At 47.1% G+C, this 26,693-nt stretch overlaps 1 protein-coding gene and 1 long non-coding RNA gene across 5 annotated transcripts in view; one reads left to right on the top strand and one right to left on the bottom strand.

Moving 5' to 3' along the window:
- On the top strand, positions 1 to 25,089 carry LOC103666321. Of its 4 annotated transcripts, none has more exons than XR_005835903.1 (9): positions 1 to 265; positions 712 to 788; positions 933 to 1,208; positions 2,357 to 2,496; positions 4,109 to 4,284; positions 4,773 to 4,895; positions 5,051 to 5,126; positions 19,364 to 19,440; positions 24,635 to 25,089. It is a non-coding gene; the product is annotated as an uncharacterized LOC103666321 (long non-coding RNA). The 4 variants fall into 4 exon arrangements; XR_005835902.1 differs by lacking the exon at positions 24,635 to 25,089 and adding an exon at positions 20,291 to 20,328; XR_005835901.1 differs by lacking the exon at positions 24,635 to 25,089 and having other exon boundaries at positions 19,364 to 20,315.
- Positions 1 to 26,693, bottom strand: part of ANOS1 (anosmin 1) — a 205,638-nt gene that overhangs the window by 3,898 nt on the left and 175,047 nt on the right. Inside the window, exons 9-13 of the mRNA XM_040634628.1 lie at positions 20,548 to 20,694; positions 6,204 to 6,298; positions 3,494 to 3,665; positions 2,459 to 2,679; positions 964 to 1,105 (exon numbers count right to left, since the gene is read on the bottom strand). Of these exons, the coding sequence (XP_040490562.1) occupies positions 964 to 1,105; positions 2,459 to 2,679; positions 3,494 to 3,665; positions 6,204 to 6,298; positions 20,548 to 20,694 (777 nt within the window). The remainder of the gene's footprint in view (positions 1 to 963; positions 1,106 to 2,458; positions 2,680 to 3,493; positions 3,666 to 6,203; positions 6,299 to 20,547; positions 20,695 to 26,693) is intronic.

The raw sequence follows: 26,693 nt of genomic DNA, 5'->3' as shown, positions 1-26,693 counted from the left end.
GACAGGACACGCGCATCAGTCATGTTGCTCTAGGGAAGCCGGGGACTGGCGGTGAGAGCATCAGACCCACCGCGTGCTCCCGTCCGCGTCGGGCTCCCCTCCCTCGGTCCACACAGTCACAGGAGGACCGGGACAAGCTCCTTCCTGCTTCCAGCTCCAAGCCAAGTGCTTCCTCTCTCCTCGGAACAGAAACACGTCACCAGAACGTGTCTGAAACCCAGTTTCAAAGGAGCATCAGGAAAGCCTTGACCCAACCCTGACCAAGGTAGGGGCGCCACGCTCTCCCATGCTGAGCGCTGTTTAAATTCCACGCATGAAAAGTGATGGGGGCAAATGTGCTTCTATAATCATTAAACCCAGGATTACTTCTCCATTTTCTTATCAACACACAAACCTGTAGATACTGCTTTGTACGTGTAAGCTGGAAAAGCATGAAGCACATAATTTAAAAATCAGCAAGAGCCTCATTGTTTGGGTGACAATTTTTCAAAAAAATACTTTTGACTTAGCAGTAAATCCAGTAGATAGATTTCGGGCATATGATGAAGCAGATTTATGTAATGTATCACAGCAAAATATGTGTAATAAGAATAATCCTTACCAAATATTTCCTATATTGCCATATTTGAAAATCTTAATTTTTTAAAAATAATTTCAGACTGATATGACATTATAGATTTCTTTCCCGTCTATGCATTTATGGTGTAAAAGAGATGGAGAAAGCATGATATGTGCAGAAAACCCACGGAAGGACGAGAAGGCAAGCAAGGCCGGCAGGGAGCGAGCAGGTAAGCAGCAACCCCACACTCATGCTGACGGTGCTGGAACAATCCAGTCCCTAGATACTCGCGGGGAGGAAGAACTGCAGACCCAGAGAACTCCTCGTGGCACGGGGATCTGTGGTGAGTGAGTTATCTCCGTGTTTCATGCAGACTGCTGACTGTGTGTGTGTCCCATACTCACTGTGCGCGGAAGGCAGCGTGAGGTCGGGCGTCCAGAAGGTTTTGATGGTGGCCGGCCCTTCGCCGCCCGCGGTCAGCACCTGCACTTCCAGTCGGTACAGCGTGGACGGCCTCAGATTGGGCACTGTGAGGACGTAATGGTCCTGGGGGAGCCACACGAAACAAGATGCTCGTCAGTGACCTCTCATAAGGAACAGACACGGGGCACGCGTCCTCTCAGCGGCTCCTCCCCATCAGAGAACAGGCGTGAGTGCACACGCAGAGCGGCGTATGTGAGCACAAGCAGAGGGACAGCGACAGGGGTGAGCACGCAAGAGTAATACGTGCGAGCACGAAGAGAGGGACAGCGGTAGGAGTGAGCACAGACAGCGGCGTGTGCGAGCGCAGGGAGAGGAGCAGGTGTGAGCGCGTGGGGAGTAATAGGTACGAGCAGGTGGAGATCAAGGAGAGGGACAAAAGCAGGGGTGGGCACAGAGAGCAGCAGGCGTCGTACACGGAGGGTAATAGGTGTAGGCAGGCGTGAGCACGCGGAAAGCAGCAGGCGTTGTGCACGGAGAGGGACAGGTGTGCATGTGCGGCAGGCATGAGCACGCGTGGGGCAGCGGGAGGGAGCAGGGGCTGCTCCTACCCGGCGGGAGCCTTCTGCCGCGTGCTCCCTCCGTCTGCGCTCCGCCTGGGCTGCCCCAGACACTTGGCAGAGGAAGACTGTGCCGAGGTGCCAGTTCTCAGGCTCACCCTCGGGATTTCGTTTTTTTACTCCTTAACATAAGACTTTCCCATGGTTTAAAGTTTTCATCTGCATATCTTGTGATGTGAATTCTTGATAATCCAAATTTCAGTGAACGAGCCAACTGTTTTCCTTAAAACACAATATCTGTCAATGCCCATAACTGAAAATGTTTATTTTTATGCCAACACATTCTTCTCAAAGTTCAATAAAACCTAATACATTCATAGAATAACTACTTTCTAATTCCAAGGAATTTCTCCTTCCGGACTTAAGGTTTTTTTCTTTCTTTCTTTCTTTCTGGAGCCAGAGCTGGATATCCTAAGGGCATTTTTAGAGAGGGTAAAAGCCCACACATGGGTTTTTTTTCAAGCCAAGGAATTAAGTGGCCTGGAAGGAGGGCCAGCTCATTATGGGCTCCAGCCAGATCTGAACGGGGAAAAGGGAGAGAAACAACAAGTTTCTTTTAGCTATTTTTCCCCCAATTTAACACTTCAAACAGGGCACGTCCACTCGGACCAGAGGGACATGGGGTTAACAACTCGTGAAATTACTTGCATACGGCACAGGGGCTGCTGGAGAATCAGGGTGTTTCAGCATGACCGTTTACCCTGCTCACAGCAGCGCTTGTCATGTGTCCTTAATCCTTACAAACTCCTACATCCAGAAGGAGAAGACGCAGCAGGAAGGCTCAGCAGTCAGCAGCCCGGCAGAAGCCCCGACCCCTCCCCGGACGGCAGCGCACACGGAGGAGCCGACCTGCGCTTACCGAAGGCAGAATCTGGGAGCGAGAGATGATGCTGTTGGGTAAGCTGTTCTGTCTGCTCTCGGTCGTGACCTCAGCCCAGGTCACTTGAAAGCCAGTCATGGGCTGGTAGAGGTTGGCCTTGGCCATCTTCCAGGAGAAGTGGGCCGTGATGTTCACATCTTGGACAACGAATGAGGCAGACAGGTTCTCGGGCTTGGCCAGCACTTTGGCCAGCACGTGACCTGGAGCAAGGCGGACAGAAGCACCCACGTGAGGCTGCTGAACAAGGAGTGGAAATGGACTTGTTTGCAGGCATCGTGGCCGCTTTGGGTGGCCCTTCCATGGGGCGGGGGCACAAGCAGGCTGAGCTCGGTCTCCTCGCGCGGCCTCCCGCTACACCTGTTTGCCCTATAGGGACAGTCAGCCAGAATCCCTCTCATCTCTGCAACTTGGTGCTGGGTGCTTCGGGGATTCTTTTCAGGACCCTGCTTTGGGGGCCGAAGCACGAGAGGGAATAATGCAACGTGGCAAGACCCGGCTGCTGCTCGGAGAGCAGACGTGACCGCCGTGACCAGGGAGGACAGTGACGTGATGAGACGTTGTGCTCCGTCGCTAGGAGGAGCTCAGGGGGCTGCACTGACGAGGTCCCGGGTAGTCGGCCGCTGCCTGAGAGGGGCCTCCACCGGGAGGGGGAGGGTACAGACACGGGGTTGGCGCGCTGTTGTGCAGAGTGCATGAGGGGAGCTCGCATGGCAAAGGGCTGGGATAAAGATGAAATAATGTGCACAGAGTCCAGCGAAGCACGCGCGGGAGACAAGCCGTTGGCATCGTTTGCCCAGGGAGAGTGCTGCGAGCAGAGGACGTCGGCCCGGGGCGGTTAGAATGATAAGGCGTGACGACCGTGCACGCGCTGACCCGCGAACGGGGCCATCACACTACAGTTTAGAAAGAGGAGCACTTGAAGCTTCTCTAGCCTCACGAAGTGCGGGTGGGAAATGTTTCCCAAGTGTTGCCAACACGCCAGACGCACACTTGCAAGTTTGGGTGAAAACGTACCCGTTTCGCCCGGGCAGCTAACGTGCCTGTGGCTTTTCCCCTTCAGGGCCGAGCACGGAGGGGTCGTGAAGAAAACGGTCTCTGCCTTCAAGCGGCCCGCGGGCCGAGTCGGCTGGACGGTCACCTTGTATTTGCAGGAAAATGATAGATCTTGAAGAATTATATAATTTTCCTAGAGCAAAAGAGAGAATATGCTAGCAGTAAATCTCAGTAGGGATAAAAAATTGGCAGGAGATGAAATCCTAGTCCAACAAGGAGATTTTCCTATATTCAGAGCCTATGCAATATGGCTTTTATAAAAAGCACACAGGAGACACGGTCCGTGTTGTGATGAGGACAGCCGTGACCCCCCCACCCCCGCGGCATGGGAGGCGGTCCCTGGGCTGCCCCGGGACCTCGGCGCTCCGGCTTCAGAGCAGCCGCACGGCTGAACTCCAGGCGGCGCTTCGGGCCGCGCCCGTGGTCCCCGACTGTAAACAGAAACCTCAGTTTGTGAAATACAAGAAAAACGGGAACTCAGGCTTGCTGAGACCCCGGCGTCTTAGTTCCTATGTAAGTCCGCCTTTTGGAAAGTGAAGACGGCGCTCGACACTATATTCTTTCCCCCTTTTGCAGCGCCGCTCCTGCTTGGCGCCCTACGGGTGTGCTCCCAGACGCGCACGCAGCCGGCGGAACGACCAAGGGGCTGGGAGCGGCACTGCGCACCGACGTGCCAACGTGACTTTGGGGCCGTAGGAAGTGTGCAGCTACGCGTCCTTTCCTTCGCCTGCTCTGCTTCTGCAGTCTGCCCGGTGTGTATCAGAGCCTGGTGCCCTCGTGTAAAAGGTGCAGGCGGGATCTCTGTCCGGGGGTCTGGGTGCAGGAGGGGGTTCCTGCCACACAGCAGCCTGCATGACGTGGGACGCAGAGGCTCAGGAGTACAGAAGCTGAGGCTCCGCCCATTCTGCCAGTCACCGGGGTCAGGAGCGGGAGGGAGCCGTGCGCATGCGTACAGGGATGCGCACGAGGTCAGACGGGAGATGCGCACGGGAGGGATGCGCATGAGGTCGGAGGGGAGATGCGGGGGGGACCGGCACGGGCACGGAAGGTATGCACACAAGGTCGGAGGGGAGATGTGCATGGGGGATGCACACCCAAGAGCCACCGGCCCTTTTCCCAGATGTGACCCAGATGTGACAGGCAGGGAGGCAGAGCCAGGGCACTGTGCACACCAGACAGTGAGCAGGGAGCCACGCAGGCCTGCTGCGTCCCCTGGGGTGACTGCAGTGCTTCTCTGCAGGACTGAATGTACGCTTTACATGGGAACACACTGCAATCCCACGTGAGCCACTAAGGACACGGCTTGGCTGCTCTTTCAAGAATGCTTTCATGTGGCATGGAACACAGACATCTGTAGCAAGAGGTAAATTAGCTGGTGGTCCACTGTGGCTTCAAAATAAATGGGTCTAAAAGTCACTTACAAATGCAGGTAGGCAAGGTCTAAGCCCTTCGCAGAGTGGTTTCGACTCTTATTTCTACTGAGCACATATTACAGGCTCCGCTTGTCCTTACCTTCAGAGTTTCTGGACGTGAGAAGCCAACGGTTGGCTGGGCCCCTGAAAATAGCCAGATTTCCTACGATTCCAAGGCATGTGTAAGTAAAACTACTCAAGGCCTCGCCCCTGACCACAAAAAATTTAATAAACCCTGCTACTGTTCATTTCTTTCTCTGATTTTCAAGTAGGATTCCCTTTTTGAAAATGTTTTTTTTTTACTAAAGGCCCCAAACTTTGGAAGCAGCTTATGGAAAAATGAACAGCGTTGGCGAGCACGCATTGGGACAAGTCAAATCCAGTGAAAAACGACTTCTGCAGACCCACTGACTTGTTTTATCTATCTTAAAGCTACGTGATCAGAGAGGATTCTAAAAATACCATACTTGTTGCTTTAAAAAATATCCAAACAAAAAAGGTCCTCCTTACAGATCGCCTGTCAACCTAGCAGACACCTGCGGCCGTGCCTTGGGACGTTTTAAACTCTGCTGCTGTATCTCAGACACGTCGCTGGCATCCACACCGTGGGCAAGGCACCGCCGTCTTCACCAGTCTCCGCTGGCTTGTTGATACTACTCTGAAATTCATGCATGAACCCCAAATATCTGGACGGACGCATGGAGTAGGGCTGAAACAGTTACTCTCCCCAAGGACTTAATGTTCTCTTAAAATCAGAGAAGTGTCTGTGCACCGTGTGTGGCTGAGGTGACAGCCTTCGTGCCCCGGACGAGCAGCTGCTGGTCAGGGACCCGGCAGAGTCTCAGGGTTGTGAAGAAGTTGACAGAGACAGTGTTACCTTTATACCGTGGAGCCAAGATTCAGAGACTGACGCAGAGCTGTCGTCCGATTAAGACGACACACACAGCACCTCAGAAGCCTCTCCCCTCCGACCTGGCATTCCCTACGAAGTGCATCTTTGATCTCTGCATTTTGTGACCTGCCACGTGTGGCCAAGGGACCACACGGTCAGGGCAGGCTGTGAGCGGAGGATGGAATGCGTGAGCAGAAGGGCCATTCTGATCTCCCGTGTACCTCGTTATTACTCAGCGGCTACCGGCTGAGAACGAGCTGTCGGTGGGTCACACCCTTTGCCCTTTGCCCATCTTTCCGTGCACTTGATACACAGACCCAGCGGAGCCCGGTGCCACTGAGACCCGAGCAGTGTGACCGTCTCTCACCTGGGTGATGCCAGAAGAGGCCTCTGCTCCGGTGCTCCTGTTGTGGGCACAGGCCTCCGGGAGCCACTGCACGTGGTATCGGCTGACGCCGGGATCTGCAAGGTCAGAGCACAGAGAGAGCACGGTCTGCGGCCACATTCCACATCGGCCACTGCTCTTAAACCGGGAGCCAACGGGAAGGAACACACAGGTTCTGCAGGGGACCCGAAAACGCACACCCAGGACAAAGGAGTGGGGTCGGTCCGCAGAACTCTGTTGTCAGGAGGAGATTCCCAGAGAAAACCGGATAAAATGCGAGAAAGCACAGGAACGTCGCAGTAGAATACCCACAAGGAGGTGTGGAGGGGAACCTCGCTCGGGCTGCTGTGCCGAGAGCACCCCCACAAGAGAGGGCGGCCCATGTCCCAGGAGTCTCCGCTCCCGCAACGGGGAGTCCTCACCACAAGGGTGAACTCTACAGTTTCCAGACAAAGCTGACAGGGAGGCCGATGGGCCCCGTGCTGAATCCACAGCCTTTCCTCCAGCGGCCGCGCCCAGCGTCCCGGTGCACTGGCTCGTGCAAGTGAGCGTTCCCGCAGCATGAGGCCGGGGAGCAGCACCTCCCCTCGGCCGCACACGTCCGCGTGTGTGGTCCGTAGTGAACCCTGACTTGCTCGGGGGCTCAGGGGAGAACCTGACCCCGCAAAGCTGTCCTTCCCGGGCGGAGCGGCGTATTCTCTGCACAGCGCTGGACTCTGGGCCGTCACTCAGATAAAGCACAAAACCACGACGCGCACCTCGCCGAGTGTGGGAAGGGAGGGGTGGCCAGTGTCGCGTTTAGTCACCAACCTGCGTATCCAAGGCTGTGCAAAGGCACCGCTGTGCCACTGACTCACCTCTCATCCCCCGGGTTCCCACCAAGCGTTTGATGCCGCTTTACTCAGAGGAAAACGCTCTGACGCCATTGGGTGGTTCTGGTGGGAACTCGCTTTGAGCACTTCGGAATGAGAAAAGAAGAACTGAATCCAAGGGGATGGCGGCTATCACGCAGGCCCCCTCGCTGTTTACTTAAAAGGGGAACCCCTTACTGGAGGCTTTAGGATTTACACAGCAGACGGCGGGGCTCTTGAGGAAAGGACTGTACGTTACACACAAGTGTGAAGTCAGTGAATGAGCGCACATGCTTTCACGCAGGTGCTGCTCTTCCGGGCCTATGACCAAGTAACCACACGGAACAGCTGCTCTCCTGGCGCTTAAACACTGACGGGGCTGCAGAAACAACCAGGCACAGAAACAGGATCTGCACGAGGCTGGAAGGTCATCTGGCTACAGATTAATGCAGGAAGTAAGGAGGCAGGTGTATTGCCAGAGGTCACAGCTGTGCACTGAGTGGCTGGCTTTTCGCCTGGAGATCGAACTTTCAAGTGAAGATGGGGATGAGGCCTGATGGTTGGCGTGGCCAGTGTAGACGGCTGTGGGCAAGCCTGGCGGTTAGCGTAGGCAGTGTAGATGGCTGTGGGCAGGCCTGGTGGTTGGGATGGCCAGTGTAGACGGCTGTGGGCTGGCATGGTGGTTGGCGTGGCCAGTGTAGATGGCTGTGGACAGGCCTGGTGGTTGGCGTGGCCAGTGTAGATGGCTGTGGGTAGGCCTGGTGGTTGGGATGACCAGTGTAGACGGCTGTGGGCAGGCCTGGTGGTTGGTGTGGGCAGTGTAGACGGCTGTGGGCAGGCCTGGTGGTTGGAGTGGGCAGTGCACATGGCTGCGGGCAGGCCTAGTGGTTGGCGTGGGCAGTGTAGACGACTGTGGGCATGGAGCGGGGAAACAGCCTCACACCAGCCTCCCAGGGCACAGGGGCTCTGCGCAGGGAAGACAAAGCCCCATCACATCTGGCTTTGAAAAGCAGAGGGGTATAACTTCACAAGTTCTTACCATCAGGGGGGCTGAACACCTGCAACTCTAAAAAAATCAGCGGGTGTGACCCTGGAGAGCTGGAGAGTGAGAGGCACGGAGTCCCCACCCTTAAAGGAACAGCAGCCCCGCGGAGAAACGGCACAGAAGCAGCAGGATGCAAAACACAGAAGCAGCAGGATGCAATCTTTCTGCCACACGGCAGAAAGATTTGTTTCCTAATTTCGAAATGTGTGCCAGAGAAGCAGGGATCTTTGGGACATTCTCCAAGAACAAACGAATGGCAGGCACCATTTCCCTCACCCAACTCCCCCACCCCCACCCCCGCCCCCGCCTCAATACACAGACACCTGCTGGACCCGTGCAGCAGAAATACTCTCCGCCTGCTTGCCAGCAGTGCTCCTCTGCAGGCACGCCCCCGAAGCCAGACCCAGGCTGCAAGCCCACGCCCACAGGAGGCCCTCAGGAAGGTCGCTAACACCATACGCCCTGCCCCCACGTGCTTCTGAGCTACCCAACCCCTCCAGCTCCGTTTTGGCCAGAGCCCATCAAAAGCGCTGCCACAACCTTGGCACTGTGCCAGCATCACCCCCAAAGTGACGCCTGTCCTGGGGAGAGGGAAAGACGGCCAGCATGCCGGCTGACTGCAGCCCCAGCCCCACCAACATAGGCTTCTCAGAGGACAACACGCACAGCGTGCCCGATAGTCGGCAGCCACTGCAGCTCTGGCAAAGGTCGGCTCTCACCCACCGCAAGTCCAGCGTGGCCCCACACTGGCCCATCAGCACCACAGGGACCCGTCCCTGCCCGCGACAGGCAAAGAGAGCCATTGCAGACGGCTGGAGTGAACGCAAACACAGCTCAGCCCCAAGGCTAGGGCACAGGCCACACACACAGGAGACACCTCTGAAGAGCCGGGCACGGGGGACACTGCAGCAGGACAGGACTCTTCTTCAAGCTACTACCTTCAAGAGCAGGAGATGTAGAGAACAGGGCAAGAGAAGAAAAAAGAACTACAAAACCAACTGTGAAACAAGTAACAAAATGGAAATAAGTACATACCTATCAAAAATTACTTTGAATGTAAACGGACTAAATGTCCCAATCAAAAGACACAGGGTGACGGAACAGATAAAAAAGCAAGACCCATCTGTATGCTGTCTGCAAGAGACTCACTTCAGACCTAAAGACACCTGCAGACTGAATGTGAAGGGATGGAAAAGCATTTACCATACAAGTGGAAGTGATAAGAAAGCTTGGGTAGCAATATTTAAATCAGAAGAGACTTTAAAACAAAGACAGTAACAAGAGACAAAGAAGGACACTACATAATCATAATGGGAACAATCCAACAAAGATAAACCAGTTAATAAACAAAAAGGAAATAAACGAAAATAATACAATAATAGTCGGGGCTTTAACACCCCACTACATCAGTGGACAGATCACGTAAGCAGAAAATCAACAAGGAAACAGTGGCTTTGAATGACACATTGGACCAGATGGATCTAACAGGTATATTCAGAACATTCCACCCTTAAAGCAGAATACGCATTCTTTTCAAGTGCACTTGGGACATTCTCCAGAGTAGGTCACATATTAGGCCACAAAACACGTCTCAAAAATTCAAAAAGACTGAAGTCCTACTATGCATCTTTTCCAACCACAACACTATGAAACTGGAAATCAACCACAAGAAAACATCTAGAAAGAACACAAATACATGGAGGTTACATAACATGCTACTAAATAATGATTGGGTCACCCATGAAATCAAAGAGGAAATCAAAAATACATGGAGACAAATGAAGATGAAAACACATGGTTCAAAATCTTTGGAATGCATTAAAAGCTGTCCTAAGAGGGAAGCTTATAGCAATATAGGCCTAACTCGAGAAGCAAGGACAATCTCAAACTGACCTTACACCTGAAGAAGCTAGAACAAGAACAAACAAAACCCAAACTGGTACAAGGAAGGAAATAATAAAGATTAGAGCAGAAATAAATGAGACAGAAACTAAAAAAAACAATACAACAGATCAATGAAACCAGGAGCTGGTTCTTCAGAAATATCAACAAAACTGATACACCTTTAAAAAAAGAGAGAGAGAGAGAGGACTCAAAATCAGATATGAAAGAGGAGTAATAACCAACACCACAGATACAAAGACTATAGAATATTATGAAAAATCATATGCCAACAAACTGGACAACCTACAAGAAATGGAAATTCTCCTAGAAACATATACCTCCCAAAAGTAAGTCAGGAAGAAATAGGAAACATGAACAGACTGATGATCAGTAATAATAATAACCAAAAAACCTCCCAACAAACACAAATCCAGGACCAGGTGGCTTCACAGGCAAATTCTACCAAACATTTAAAGAAGACTTAATACCTATTCTTCTCAAACTATTCCAAAAAATAGAAGGAAAGCTTCCAAATTCGTTGTATAATGCCAGCATTACCCTGATACCAAAACCAGATAAAAACACTCCAAAGAAAGAAACTACAGGCCAATATCCCTGATGGACACAGATGCAAAAATCATCAGCAAAATACCAGCAAATCAAATCCAACAATACATTAACAAAATCATTCTCCACCGTCAAGTAGGATTTATTCCTGGGATACAAGGGTATTTCAATATTTGCAAGTCAATCAATGTGATACATCGCATCAACAAGAGAAAGGACAAAAGCCACATGATTCCAAGAGATGCAAAAAAAAAAAAAAAAAGCATTTGACAAAGTACAACATCCATTCATGATAAAAACCCTCTACAAAGTAGGTTTAGAGGAAACACACCTGAACATAATAAAGGCCATCTATGAAAAACTCACAGCTAACATTATCCTCAGTGGTGAAAAACTGAGAGCTTTTCTCCTAAGGTCAGAATTAAGACAAGGATGTCCACTCTCTCCCTTTTTACTCAACATAATAGTGGAAGTCAAAGCCACAGCAATCAGATGAGAAAAAGAAATAAAATACATCCACATTGGTAAGGAAGAAGGAAAACTGTCACTATTTGCAGATGACATGATACTATGTACAGATAAGCCTAAAATTCTCCCCCAAAACTAACAGAACTGATCAATTCAGTAAAATTGCAGGATATGAAACCAATATCCAGAAATCTGTTGCATTTCTAAACACTAATACCACCATAGCAGAGAAATTACGAAGACAATGCCATTTATAATTGCACCAAAAATAATAAAATATCTAGGAATAAATTTAATCACGGTAGTAAAAGACATGTACCCTGAAAACCGTAACACACTGATGAAAGAAACTGAAGGGGTGCCTGGATGGCTCGGTTGGTAGAGCACGTGACTCCTGAATTTTAGGGTCAAGCCCCATATTGGGTGTGGAGCCTACTCAAAAGAAAGAAAGAAAAAACAAGTATAGATGACACAAATAGATGGAAGGATATTCCACAGTCATGGATTGGAGGAACAAATATTATTAATTAAGATGCCCATACTACCCAAAGCAGTCTACACATTTAATGCAATCCCTATCAAAATAACAGGAGCATTTTTCACAGAGCTAGAACAAACAATCTTAAAATTTATATGGAACCACAAAAGACTCTGAATAGCCAAAGCAATCTTGAAAAAAAAGAAAAAAACTGGAGGTATCACAATCTCAGACATCAAGATACACTACAGAGCTGTAGTCATCAAAACAGTATGGTATTGCCATAAAACCAGACTCGTAGATCAGTGGAACAGAATGGAGAGCACCCAGAAATAAACCCATGATTATGGTCATTAATCTTTCACAAAGGAGGTAAGAATATGCAATGGGAAGATGTCTCTTCAATAGATCGTTTTGGGAGAACTGAACAGGTATACACAAAAGAATGAAACAGGACCACTTTCCTACACCATATACAAATATAAGTTCAAAATGGATTGAAGACCTAAATGTGAGACCTGAAACCATAAAAATACTGCAAGGAGCACAGGCAGTAACTTCTCTGACACCAGCCTTAGCAACATTTTCCTAGGCATGTCTCCTGAGGCAAGGGAAACAAAAGCAAAAAGAATCAGGACTTCATCAAAATTAAAACCTTCTGCACAGTGAAGGAAATAATCAACAGAACTAAAAGCCTACTGAATGGGAGAAGATATTTACAAATGACATGTCCAATAGAGGGTAAGTATCCAAAATATATAAAAAACTGATACAACTCAACACCCAATACCCAAATAACCCAATTAAAAAAATGGGCAGAACATATGAACAGACATTTCTCCAAAGACATACAGATGGACATACATGAAAAGATGCTGAACGTCAGGGAAATGAAATCAAAACTATGAGATACCACCTCACACCTGTCAGAATGGCTAAAAAACAGAGGAAACAACCACTGTTGGCAAGGGCTGGAGAAAAAGAAACTCTCATGCACTGTTGGTGGGAATGCAAATTGGTGCAACCACTCTAGAAAACAGTATGGAAGTTCCTCAAATAATTAAGAACAGATCCAGTAATTCCACGACTGGGTAATTACCCAAAGAATACAAAAACACTAATTCAGAAAGCTACATGCACCCCTGTGTTTATAGCAGCATTATTATGGAAGGAGCCCAAGTACCCAACAATCGATGAATGGATAAAGAAGAGGTGGTGTATATATATATACAATGGAATATTACTTAGCCATCAAAAAGAACGAAATCTTGCCATTTGTAACACCATTGATGGAGCTAGAGAGTAAAATGGTAAGCGAGATCAGTGAAAGAAAGACAAATACCATATGATTTCACTCATATGTGGGATTTAAGAAACAAAAGAAACACGCAAAGGGAAAAAGAGAGAGGCAAGCCATGAAACAGACCCCTAACTGTGGAGACCTGGTGGTTAGCAGAGGAGGGGGCGGGGAGTCGGTACAGTAGGTGAAGGGGATGGAGAGGGCACTTATCGTGTGAGCACTGAGCAGTACATGGGATTGTTGGATCACTGTTTCGGCATCAGAGACCACTGTGACACTGTATGTCAACCGCACTGGAATGACAATAAAATACAAAAACACTAACTCAAAAAGATAAGAGTTGTTCAAGAATTGAGTTGTTCAAAGAATTCTTTGTTCAAACAATTCAAAGAATTGTTCAATCACTCAAATGTACACCTGGAAGTATAGAACACTGTAGTTAATTATACTGGAATTGTTTCAAATTGCAAAGGGAAAAATGCCCATGCCTGTATGTTAGCTGAGTTGTGTCCATTAACTCGTTTATACAAATACCTTGTCTTTAGCTTCATCTTGGCAGTTGTGAAAATCCTGCAAGTCTGTATTTAGGATATGACTTCAGGACCCACTCTATAACTAGAATATTAAAAACAGCATCAGCATATCAACTATTTCCTAAGGGGATACATATGAAAATTCTATGCCAAATGCCTTGTGTTGCTCTGCTTCTTGAAATTAAGTTCTTCCTTCCACAAATAAATTATAAAGTACTTGAGAAGTATTTTTAAATATTGAAATTTACTTTCAGTGTGTTTCAACTGTGCTTCAAAAAGTAGATGTTTTTAATTTGTTTCTGAAATATATCTAACTCACAGTGTCTGGCATAAATTAGAGGCTGCAAAATATTTTTTTTAGGATTTATTTATTTTAGAGAGAAAGAGAGACAAGAGAGAGAGCATGAGCAAAAGGAGCAGAGGGAGTGGGAGAGAGAATCCCAAGCAGACTCCCCACTAAGCATGGAACCCAACATGGGGCTTAATCCCACGATACTGAGATCATCACCTGAGCCCAAACCAAGAATCGGACACCCAACTGACTGTGCCACCCAGGCACCCCAAGGCTGCAAAATTTTTAATTAAATGTTAATCTCTAAATTCCAAAAGTCTAATGATCAAGAGTGCTGGGGTGATTGAAATCAGAGCTCTGAGAAAGAGACACCATGTTAGAGCGCCACGGAATAGCCCCCATAGCAAAGCACGGGAAGTCGCGACACTGGTGGCCGGGCACAAACACTTGGAAACACATCAGAAAATGCCAATTCCCCAGGGCAGGAAGTTCTGTTCTTTACAGCATCTCCTGCATCAGAAATACACCTGGTATGCAGTAGGTGCTCAATCAATGTTAGTGGAATGACCTCCTTTCACGAACTAATGTCTTGTTCTCTTTATGTTTGTAAAAATGCTTTGGTCAGACAGACTTTCTGACTTTGTACGATTCTGTAAAAGAAAAATCTTGAACATCTAGGCAGAAGGCATTTGTACTCAAAGTAGAAGTGTGAATGTTTTCTCCTAACTTTGCATATTTTTGGAGCGCAAACACTAAATCTAAACCAAAAAGCCTAAAAGTTAGGCTGTGGATTCTGTGGTCACCCAGGAAAACTGAACTGTTGTCTGTAGAATAATAAAATTACTAATTAATAAAAGTAGCTGTGGATTCTGTGGTCACCCAGGAAAACTGAACTGATGTCTGTAGAATAATAAAATTACTAATTACTAACATTAATAAAAATGTTCTATACTTCCAGGTGTGCATTAATAAAAATGAACTGTTCCTTTTAGAAGTACAAATTCACTGTTGAGGATTTGTATTTCCTTGCAAAACATCACTATAATAACCCAGCTACCCTAGGCACTACGTTGGGCTGACATACGATGTTTGAGTCATTTCCCTACAAAATTATATGCTGTGTCATCATAAATAATACAAAAAAACCATGCACCTCTCTGGGAAATTTCAAGGGATGTGAACAGATTTCTGCTCTCGAGTTCCTAGCGCCAGGTCCAAAACCAACATGCTGGCCACCCTCACGTTTAGGAAATGTGACAGATATCTAGAAACCAATTTCTACTTACAGTTCTGTCTCGATTAGTGAACAAGATTCTCGTCTACTCTGATCTGTCACAAGCGTTTTTTTTGTTTTGTTTTGTTTTTTGTTTTTTAAGTTTTCAACTCAGTGTATCCACTGGTGGAAATTAGTTACGGTCCAAGAATATTCATTCAGGTACCTATGTCAGAATTTTTTTTTCCTGTTTTAATGCTGTTTTTATTTTTTATTTTTATCTTTTTATTATTATATTCAGTTCGCCTCTATGTAGTACGTCATCAGTTTTGATGCAGTGCTGAAAAAGCATTCGAGACGCGTCCATCAAGGTGCATACAGTGCACACACTGTGTGATTTTACAGTCGGAGAGTCTGGAAAAGCCAGCCCAAGCCTCCTTTACCCAGGACACAGAAAGAGCTCGTAGTCCCATTCTACACAGAGTTCGCAGAACACGGGCACTGCGTGTTGACTTAGGAGGCGTCTCCTTTCCTACATTCGTGATAGTTACGAACGGCACCTGCTTCATCCGTGTCTCGGGGAACTCTGCTTGGGGGTTCTGTAGGTCACACGGTGCCTGCCTAACGGGCTTCTGGAAGGAGAACAAATGTGGGATGCGTTTGGAACACATGCTCTCCACCTCGGTGAGCGCTGGACTCCCCGACGTTTCCACAGTCTCCTTCTACTGAGGGCGCTGGCACAGGGACACTCTGCTGAGTTTTATATGTGAACTTGGCTTTCAAATTTAAAATCAAAAGGGAAATGGGATGGATACAATTTAAGGAAAAGGGCTTCTTGGAAAACAGACAAAACTTTAGTGAAAGCATGACTTGTTCTTGGTACCTAAGCGGCCCACGTGATCTGGTGGAAACTGACCTCCGTGTGCAGACTCCCACGGCAACATAACTACCATGCTGAGGTTCCGGTTCCATCCGCATTTCAACCACATAACTACATCCTGAGCTCCAGGGTTATGCACAGAAAGGAATGTATATATACACTGCCTGTACACACACACACACACGCACGCGTGCACACAGTCTTCGAGGCAAACGTGACCCCTTGCTTGTCATGCACTCCGGTCGTTACTGTACGGGAATACTGTCCATTTCCTGCTGCTGACAGAAGGCAGGGATGGCTAATCCCATTGCATCTGCCAAACTGAATGCTTAGAATTAATCGCATTTGGATTGCAAATTAAATCATGAGCCTGTCTGTGAATGTATCATACTTGGTTGTCTGCAAAGGAGGAAAACAGAGTCGGTCCTAGAGCCGCAAGAAGCCTCTAGCTCTGAGGTGTTCACCCTCCTTCCTGAAGTTCTGTTTCCCCTCTGCCCTTGGGTCACCCTTCAGGCCTCCAGCAACAGGAAACCCCATAAGAACGCTGACATTTGTGGGGTGATTACTTTGTGCTGGGCACTGTCCCCAAGCATTTGGTATGTGTACTCTCAAAATTTACTGCCCACAACAAACCTACAACATAGTCTATCATTTTCCTTTAGTTCATCATGTTAATAGAATAAATGAAAAAAAGTCCCTATCTTCTCATTACTTTCAAGAAGAATGTTTGACACAAATCTATATGCGTCCATGATAAAAACACTGCAGGTAAGAGCAGTAGGGGATGAGACACCTGAGTGGCTCAGTCCATTTAGCGTGTGCCTTCGGCTCAGATGATGATCTCAGGGTCCTGGGATTAAGCCCCGTGTCAGACTCGACACTCAGGCAGGAGTCTGCGTCTCCCTCCCCTTCTGCCCCTCCCCCCACTCATTCTTGCTCGCTCTCTCTGAAATAAAATTTTAAAAAGATCTTTAAAAAAAAGAAAGAAAAAAGAGCAGTAGAGGATTTTGTTCATCTGGTAAAGTGTGTCTACAGAAACCTTACAGTTAGACCTCATGCTTAGGGTTAAGGCACTCAATAACCTTATTGTGCAAATCGTATCACGTAGGTATGTACATCGAATCATCACATTATGCACCTTAAATATGCACAGTGTTCTAGGTCAGTTCTATCTCCGTAAAGCTGGGAAAAATAGAAGCAGCAGATATTTGCATACAGATATAAAATCGCTTAGGTACCCGTGCACACGCTCGTATTCCTACACACATGCACACAGATCCCGTCACGTCACGCACTGCCCGTGAGCTAGGTGCCTTCCTACAGATGAGAAACCGATGTGCCAAGTGATGAGTGACTTGCCTGACATCACACAGTGAGTGGTTCACCTGGGCTTTTAAACAAAATACATCTCATTTTAAAGACTGTATTCTTAAGCTCTACGGTACTGTGGTTCAAATAGTAGTTTACAAGCGTGCAATGTTTTACATATAATAATTCCTTAGAGATGTTTAGAGAAGTGACTTTTCTCAGCCATCAATACCATTAATTTGTTTCCACCTAATTAGTCAGAATTACTAGTAAATCATCAACCAGGTAACCGAGAAGAAGGAAAGAAAGCAGTGCTTCTGTTTCATCCCTACTTGGAGTAAACAGAAATGAAGGCATCAAAATAAACGTCGCGCCTGCAGTGATCACTCTTGCTCCAGCCTGTACTGAATGTCGCAGCCACCATTAAACCAAAGGTGAAGAGGAAAATGTCAAAGGTCTGGTGGGAAGGAAAACACAACACTCTCATTATGTACAGGCGACACGGTGGCTCTTACAGAAAAATGGGAAAGGACCGTCAGATGAAATGTTGTAATGAGCAAGGGGAGAACGATACAGTCAGATTCACCATCAAGACATAAAAGGAAGAGGTATTCATATATGATGTATTTACATATGTGACAGCCAAAGTCGGAAAACAAAACTGAGGAAAAGTATGCGTGTATATAAGGGGATCGAAATAAACACAAACGCCTTAGAATCATCATCTTAAAAGTATTATAGGCTCTGCATTATATATTATAAATCACCGTTGAGAGAAGATTGTAAAAACCTGAATAAAGTGATCTGTCAAGTGTGGAGATTATAAAGATGTGAATTCTCCAGTCGTTACCATATCGATTGAATTTTCAACAAAGATCTCACAAGGTTTTTGTGGACACTGGCGCATTAATACAAATACTGACATAAAAACACACAGGGCCAAGAATAGTGAAGACAATTTGAAAATGAAGTAAAAAACTGAAGAACTATGATTAAAAATATGTACAAATCTACAGTTCAGACAACACGGTAATGTCAGAAAGTTGGAAAAATATGCTAAGTGACTCTACAGAAGGTTAAAAAGTTAACTTGCCCATATTTTGATGTACGGCCAGGACAGCAGCCCAGAGGTTTGGGGTAAGAGTCATCTTTAAATAAATGATGGTCTCTCAGCTGCAGATCAGGAGAGAGAAGAGTAAAGGAACAGGGAGCCCTACACGTCAATTCAGTTCCAGGTGGAAGTCAGCCTCAGAGAGAAAGGAGATGAGGGCAGGATCTTTGTGGCCCTGTATAAGCAAACGGTCTCAACCAGGACGGCAAGAGCTCTCACCAAAAGGAAACAAAGTGATGAATGGACCCCCTCTAAAACTCAGAACTACTGAGAAAGGAAGGTAAGAGGAGGTCACACAGGGAGAAAACACCAAAACAAAGGAATCAGCAGGTGACTTATAGATTCAATGTGTAAAGGTCTCTTGCAGGAAGGACAGCCTGGCCGAACAGCTTAAAAAATGCAAGTTCAGACAATACGGAGCCATCAACACGCAGGTGCCAGAATAGCTCAACTTAAAAAGATGGGCATTCCACATGGCAGAGGGAGGGGGGCGCACCGGGGACAATGGTGCCCTGCTAGTGGGAAAGGAAGCTGGTGCATCTGCTGTGGGACACCATCAGTGTCTTCCAAAGCTCCACATGCCCTAATCACCCAGGAGCCCTCCTTGTCCAGGAGAATACGTGCATCAAAGACCTGTGTTCACAGCAGCACTATGCTGCCGAGCCCATCAGCAGGACAAACTAAATCCCCAGCACGGGCTGAAAAGAGCCTTTGGTGGAGCTCTACGGGGGGCTACAAGGGCAGCACCAGCCATGGGTGAATTACTGCTCCTTGCAGCAGAATGCATTCATTTCCCACTTCCCATATCACGTTCACTGCAAGAAACCCAACACACACTGTATGGTTCCAAGTTGTATAAATTTCAAGTATCAGCAAAACAAACCTTCAGGTTTAGAAGTCCGCGGCGGCAGTGGTTGCTCTGGTATGCTTAAGATGTATTCTCAGTGCTCACGTTTGTACTTCACTATATGTTTGTATTTTCAATATTAATGTTTTACTACTGATAGAGTTCTAACCTAAAATTGGTTAATATAATAGATCAAACAAATTTTGTAATTTAATATTTATCCTAAAACTTATTAAACTTAGGATTAGGGATATATATTAATGAATAATTTTTAATTTAATAAATAACACTGAATAAATGGAATTTAGTTTTAATTAACATATGATAGTAATAAAACATTAATATTAATTGTAATATTATTTTAGCTGCAGAATGGATGTCAGCAGCTTGGAAGAAAATTCTGGAACAAGAATTCCAACACCAATATTCCTTTTTTCTAAAGGTAGGTTCCACACCAGCCAGGATCCCAGCGTGGGGCATGAATTCACAGTCCTGAGATCAAGACCTGAGCTGAGATCAAGAGTCAAACAACTATTCAAACAAATACTCAAACAATTCTAAGGGTAAATCTTCCCTGCGGTATTAATTATAAAATGGAAACCCTGAAGGCACACAAGAGTTTTGCTGCAGTGGAATGATGGTGTGTTAGGATATCGTGGTGTGTCCGTACGCAGCAGCGAGTTAAACATGGCACGAGAAATATATGACAATGCAGACTGCTCCTATATTATATGAAAATGGATGTTTTACATGAAAATGTTATATATATATATAAAAATGTGTGTGTATGTGTATATATACACATATATATTTGTGTGTGTGTATAAAACAAATGAGGGAAGAACAGAAGTGTAGGAAACTTTCAAAAGGACATCCACCAAAATACTGTTTCTAGGAGAGAATACTGAAGTAAGTGACTTCTTTCTCTATTTTCCAAATTATTTGGGTCGTTCATCTTTTTTTAAAATGAAAAACTAACTTAGAATAAAAATTTACAGTGCAGAATAATGAGTATTTTGAGTTTTTTGAAGACAAGACTGGCCTTCTGGGAAAGCAGTGAAGATAGGCTAACATGCCTGAGATGATAAAATGCAACTGGGTGACCGATGCAATTTCCAAACGGGATACAGATTCCTGGGAAACGGGGCAGCCCACTCAGACTTCACAATAGCAAGGCATTTAAAAAAAAAAAAATCAAAGTATTTTGTCCAGGTTCTAGTCTCCTTAATATCAACACCATGGCGGGGTGCCTGGGTGACTCAGCCAGTTAAGTGTCTGACTCTTGGTTTCAGCTCAGGTCCTGATAGAGTCGTGACATCAAGCCCCACACTGGGCTCCACCCTCAGCATGGAGTCTGCTCGAGATTCTCTCTCCCCCTCTTCCTGTGCCCCTCCTTCCACTCATGTTCTCGCTCTAAAATAAATAAATCTTAAAGAAAAAATAAAACAAACTATCAACACCGTGGCTCGCCCTTGACTTTTTCACTAGCCTCGTGATGTCACTGGGCTACTTAATGCAGATAACAAATCATCAGACAGTGTTGGCCCACCTTCGGTCTTTTTCCAGTAGACCTTCACCTGCAGCTGGTTGTCTTGATAGAAGGGGGCCCCGATTTCCAGGAGGCGTGTGGGCCGTCGTCGTTTGAAAGGGGGCTGCATGTGCATTGCGCTCTTTCTTGTCTTCCCAAGTGGGTCTTCTGCAACAAAGCACAACACTGTGATTTCCTGGTCAAAAGTAAGCAGTAGTCAGTACACATTCGTCAGGTGGGAAAGGCTGCTCTCATTTAAAGAAGAGGTCTGGATAGTATTTCTCATTATATATGTGTTTTTGTAGTAGCGAAGAAAGTAAATGAAATACTATGAAAATACCACGTGGCCTGGGAACAATACAGACAGCTTTTCATAGACGTACCAGCATTATATACAGCAAGGCCTGGAGCAAGGCCCTAAATGTTCAATCTACTTTGTATGGGAAATACTAAGAGCCAGCAAATGCAATGCGATGATATGTTAGATTGGGAATGGAGTTGAAGGATGCATTCATTCGTTCATTCATTCCTTCCTGTCAGTACTTAGTGATCACTTCCTAAGTGTCAGGCAGTGAGCCAGAGGCCGCAGACACAAATCTCGTGCACATGGGTCTCCTGCAATAGCAGCAGACACATATGCAGGTGATCCTGCACACAGAGGAGGGCACTCCCAACGGCTGGCACATGGGGCATAGTCGTGGAGGGAGCACAGTAAGGAGGGAAGGGGTTGTGTATGTCTCACAAGCCGCTGGTGCCTATTCTGTGGAAAAGGAGCCAAGACTCTGTGGAAACAAGTTACAAGAACAGGATAGGGCAGTTGCAGTAGGAGAGGGGATGCTTTAGGAAAGATGAGACTAGGTCTGTAGGCATGTTCACTGCTGTTTCTTAACATGATTTTCCCCCGTGGTCAATGTAACACTGCGTTCACCACGTACTTACTGCAAAGCAAGGACAATGTAAACGTAACTCAGAATGATCCCAAACCTCAGATGTCCCATATCCAATGGCATTCAGAGACTAAGTCTCTAATCAAAACACTAGGAAACATTCCTCCGAATCAGGTAATTCACACTTTGATTTCCACCACCCTAGGCTAGGCCGTTTCTTCTCCATCACTGTTTTGTGGCACGATCTGGCTCTGGTTTTAGTGTTCTTTTTATTTTGCCATTTTAATACAGCTGCCTCTTTCCCATTTGTTGCATTCTTAATTCCTACAGTATACTGAGCTCCTCCTTGAGTTCACTAGGTTCCAGACTCTGTTAGCTCAGAGTGCACCAGCCAGCGCTCCTTGTCTGTGCTGGGTACGACACTCTGTCCTTCCAAAGTCCCCCCAGCTGCTGTCCTTGAAGACAATTTCCCACGATGTACAGAAACAAATCCTCCTCAGCACACCTACATTTTCCCAGCTTTCATCACTTTTCCTCCCTTTAATTTCTTCCTCCAGCTGAACCTTGAATTCCGGGCAGGACAGACCCTATTTGAACGTCCCTGGATTTCCACTGTGTTGTTCAGAGACACACACCTAGTGGCATGAAATGAAATGCAGAAGTCTGAATTCATGGCTCTAGAGTGGTTAGCGAGTATTCACTCGTCTGGGTTGTGTGGGCTGTTTGACTGATGTTAGCAGAGTCCTCCTTTGTCACAGGCTTCAACCATGCTTGTTTCCCCAGGGTACATTTGCCTCTGCTGCAGCAAGGCCAGCCCACCTAACTTCTTCTCCAGGTGTATTCCTGGTGGTCTCTGGTGTGCTTGATGGACTTCCACACCATTCTATTTCTATTCATACAGCCATCCTATGAAATAGAACAGGGTCAATGAGCTTTTCAATCAAGGGCTGGACAGCAAAGAGTTTTGGCTTCATGGCCCGCACAGTCTCTCTCGAGTACTCAGCTCTCATGATGGCACAAAAGCAGCCACAGATGGTCTGTAAACAAGGGAGTGTGGCCGTGGGTCAATACAATTTTATTTACAGAAATGCGGTGGGCCGGATGTGGCCTGTGGGCATCGTTTGCAGACCCCTGAGAAAGTGACGTTAGCCTGCACATATTAAACACAAAAACCATGGGGTTCAAAAATACGAAGAGTGTCCAGTTTCATGCAATTCAAGCAGTAGTGAGAGTGGGCTGTAATCCCAGGGCCATCTCACGCCCAACTCATGCTCCTCCAACACCACACACCGCCTCCTTTTAGGGAGCAAGGTGATTATTGACGTGGTTTAGTAGTAAGGATCTCAGAACTCTGCGCTGGCCTCCAATCTCTCCTTCACCCAATGCCTAGTTTTGGAAGTGGCATGGTTAGAAATTCCACAAGACCTTCCTGCTTTTGGATTCCCAGTAGCCTTGTGAAGAACAGAACGAGCTGCATGGATTGTCTACCAATGAGAACCTTTCCCAACAGGGCTGTTCGCCTGCTTGGGAAGACAGGAGCCCGAGGGAACGATGCAGATGGGGGAGAAGACTCCTGACCTGTGGTGAGGCAGGATTAGGAGGGGAAACCTGAGGACCACAGGAGGAAACCTGCATCGACCGCCTACTGCTCCTCACAGCGGCACGTACACTGAACCATCTACACAACGATTCAAAGAAAAGGGACACTTATGTGACTAGGTTCTAATGTACAATGTTGTACTTTAAACAGTTCAAACAAATGTTTGGATTCCCGAAACATTTATGAGGTTCCAGTCTTCTGCACCCAAATCTAATATGTGTCTGGGGGTTTATCACACACCTAGCCGATCTCAGACACCTGCGGGGTGTCCTACAATCCACCTGAATTCTGACACAATCTACCTAAGACGGTATCGGATCCCCTACGGACACCGTGCACGTTGGGGGGGCATCCCCCTCTGACGCCATCTCCCTGCAGATGGCATTGGATCCCCTACAGACACCGTCCACATCGGGGGGCATCTCCCTCTGACACCGTCTTCCTGCAGATAGCACTGGATCTTCGAGGGTAAGGACTCCGTCATGTAGGACTGCCCCCCCACTTCAGACACCACTCACAAATCCAGGCTGTCTCCTCTGTTACTACCCACTGCGGAATGGTGGTTCCAACCACCAAGGGAGGTCCAACCACCAACTCCTAGTGTTCGTTCCAACCACCAAGTCCTCAGATTCAATCAATCTGCTAGGGTGGCTCACAGAAACATTTACTCACTAAACTACCTATCAGTTTATTATAAAAGGCTGTAAATCAGAATGAGCCCAATGAAGAGATGCCCAGAGTCAGGTCCGGGAGAAGGGACATAAAGCCTCCGCGCCCTCCCCAGGGTCACCGCTCTCCGCGCAGCTCCGTGTGTTCACGGCCCTTTCCAGCCTCCTGTCTGTTCGTGTGTTTATGGGGTCTCTCTGCCAGGAATGAACAGCAAATACGTGCTTATCATAAATCACAGCGTCGCAGGCTACTTTACGAGAGGCGAGGGGTCACCCCCCAGCGAGAGCCAGTGTGCCCAACAGCACGGAGAGCTCGGCGCACACAGAAGCTGGGCCAGAACAGAGAACCAACAGGCCTCTCCTGATCACCATGGACGTCCGGAATCCTGCTGGTCACACCAGAACTATTTGTTCACTAGCTAACTAAGGGTTTAAGATTTTCACAAACCTACTTATACCTCCAGTCACTTTAATCATCTGTGACTTTGAGAATTCACCAGTGGATAAGCAAACGTTTAGATAACTGTGTTTAATCTCTATGTGAATTTTATCTTCCTACTTTGTTATGTCCTACACAGACTTTTATTTTTGGTTATACATACGTAAGGACACAGTTTTCTGTATCTCAAGATGGAAGTGCCCTTGCTTTACTGAAATGCATCCACACGTAACGTTACCAAGCCCCACACCACACGGAAAGGACAGAGAGGCGTGGGCCTCCATACTAGGAGCGTGGCCCTGACTCTAGGGGGGAGTCCTGTGCTGTCAGTTAATAATCAGATGCAATAAAATCATTTCTACATGTTGTAAAAAGATACGACGTCTGATCGATACTTGGTAATGGTCGCAAAGGTAAGAGAACTGAATGAGTACGCTATTTATTCAGATGTCCAAATTCTCATTTATTTTACAGATCAAGAGATTCAGCATATTTTCTTCTGCTCCATTTTTAGTTTGAAGAGCTAGAAGAATACCCCACTTGCCTGACGCAACTATAAGACCTTTGCAACCTGTCAACCCTGGAAATGGTCTTCCTGCCTCCGAGAAAGCAAGCTGCATTTCCATTCAAGAGTGTGACATCCTTCTTCCTTCAAGGGGCCCTTTTATAGCACGGCATGAACATTCAGCTTTTGCTTACGTAGAGATTTTTGTCATTGAATTACCCTGTAGCCTGCAGACCTGGGAAAATGTAATTCAAAAAGTAATTTACATGCTGGCATTTACTACCCTCTTTCCTATAAAATGTAATTTCCCTTGCTTATACTATAAAGTTGTAATTATTCTTTATTTCTCGTTGGTCCGTGATGAAATATAGTGTTCTTGTAAAAGTCATATACTAGGGGCTCCTGGGGGGCTCAGTCCGTTGAGCATCTGCCTTCAGCTCAGGTCATGATCCCAGGGTCCTGGGACGGAGCCCCATGCTGGGCTCCCTGCTAAGCGGGGAGTCTGCTGCTCCCTCTCCCTCTGCAGCTCCCTCTGCTTATGCTCTCAGTCCCATTCCCTGTCTGTCAAAAAATTAATAAAATCTTTTTAAAAAGGAAAAAAAGTCATATACTAGCGTTCATGAGATTGTATATCAACACCGGTGTCTGAAATCCTGACAAATATTCAGCCACGTCCTACACAATCCTTCGTAAAGCCGGTGTCTTCCACAGGACACCCCAAGACTAGACAATATGCATTATGACAGGTACTTTGCCCTATTCATATTTTACTTTTCCTCTCTCACCCTCCTGAATCCACAGGAGAGGCATCAGCTAATCCTGAGAAGAAAGTAGCCTTTGAAGGGTTAATTGTCATAACTCTTTCTGGATCAGGTAAAACACTATTACTCTATTGTGCAATATGGCTTAAGGTGTAAGAGAAACAGGTTCACAATCACCCTGGAGAGGGTGGGAGATGATGCTAGTCAACGAGGGTCTCACCAATCCAATGGGCTTGGGGGGGGGTGCTGTAGGAAGAGGGAGAAAGCCCGAGATGTCCATCTGCAGAGCCCCAGAGCACCTGTGCAGCTCCGTCGGGCGCAACCATGACGAGGCGCTCCATGAGGAGCCCTCTACAAGGACACGCTGAGCTCAGGTGCTTTTCCTCCTTGTTCTCGGTTGCGAGAATGCACACAAATTATGGGAGTCTGCAATCCCACACCAGTTTCTAATGGGGAAGGAATGCTGGTTACCGGAAAAATCAGGATACTAAAAGGCAAACTTACTTTTTATATAACAGATGAAATCCCCACCAGTAGGAAAAAAAGGTCTGAAGGATTTGGGTCTGAGAAGGAAGCTGGGGAGGGACAAGGGGGGAAAGCAGTGAAGGATGAACTTGGGGGAGAAGATGAAGAGGTGACAGAACTCAGAAGAGGGAGAGATCTGTTACATGGTGAGTACCTTCTAAAGCATGTGCTGGCTACCATCTACAACATGGATAGTTAAGAAAGACTGGAGACAAATACTAATTAGAGTATTTTCATTGTAAGAAAGAGGTAGGAAGGGCTTGAACATGGCAAAGAATTTGACAGATCCCACACAGAATCTGACATTAGAGATGGAAGGGCTTTTTAAAGAACTGAATTTATGGAGAAAAAGGAAAGAGAATCTTGAAGAAGGCCTCTCAGGCTCTGGTGTGAACAGAAGGGTGAAGGGTGGAGCCGTCTGCTGCAGGAGAGCCTGGGAGGGGAGCAGATGTGTGCCATCTGAGCACCTGTAAGCCTGAGTACCTGTTAACCACAGGAGAGCCTGGGAGAGGAGCGGGTATGTGCCATCTGAGCACCTGTTGGTCTGCATACCTGTTAACTGCAGGACAGCCTGGGAGAGGAACAGGTGTGTGCCCTCTGAGCACCTGTTTGTTCGCCCCCCAAGTGCAGGTGCTACGCTGCCAGCTGAGTGCAGGGCTCTACCCTCAGCCCGTGGTCGGGCCGGCAGATGTGGGGAGTCAGCAGCACACGGATGGTGCCGAGTCCACGCAACTCATGGACCTCTCCCAGGGACAGCCCTGCCTCCCACTCCCCCTTCCTTC

This window comes from Ursus maritimus (genome assembly GCF_017311325.1).
Source record: "Ursus maritimus isolate PB19 chromosome X unlocalized genomic scaffold, ASM1731132v1 scaffold_X1, whole genome shotgun sequence".
NCBI lineage: Eukaryota > Metazoa > Chordata > Mammalia > Carnivora > Ursidae > Ursus > Ursus maritimus.
Note: the sequence above shows the minus strand (reverse complement) of the source record. Positions and strands in the feature narration are given on the sequence as shown.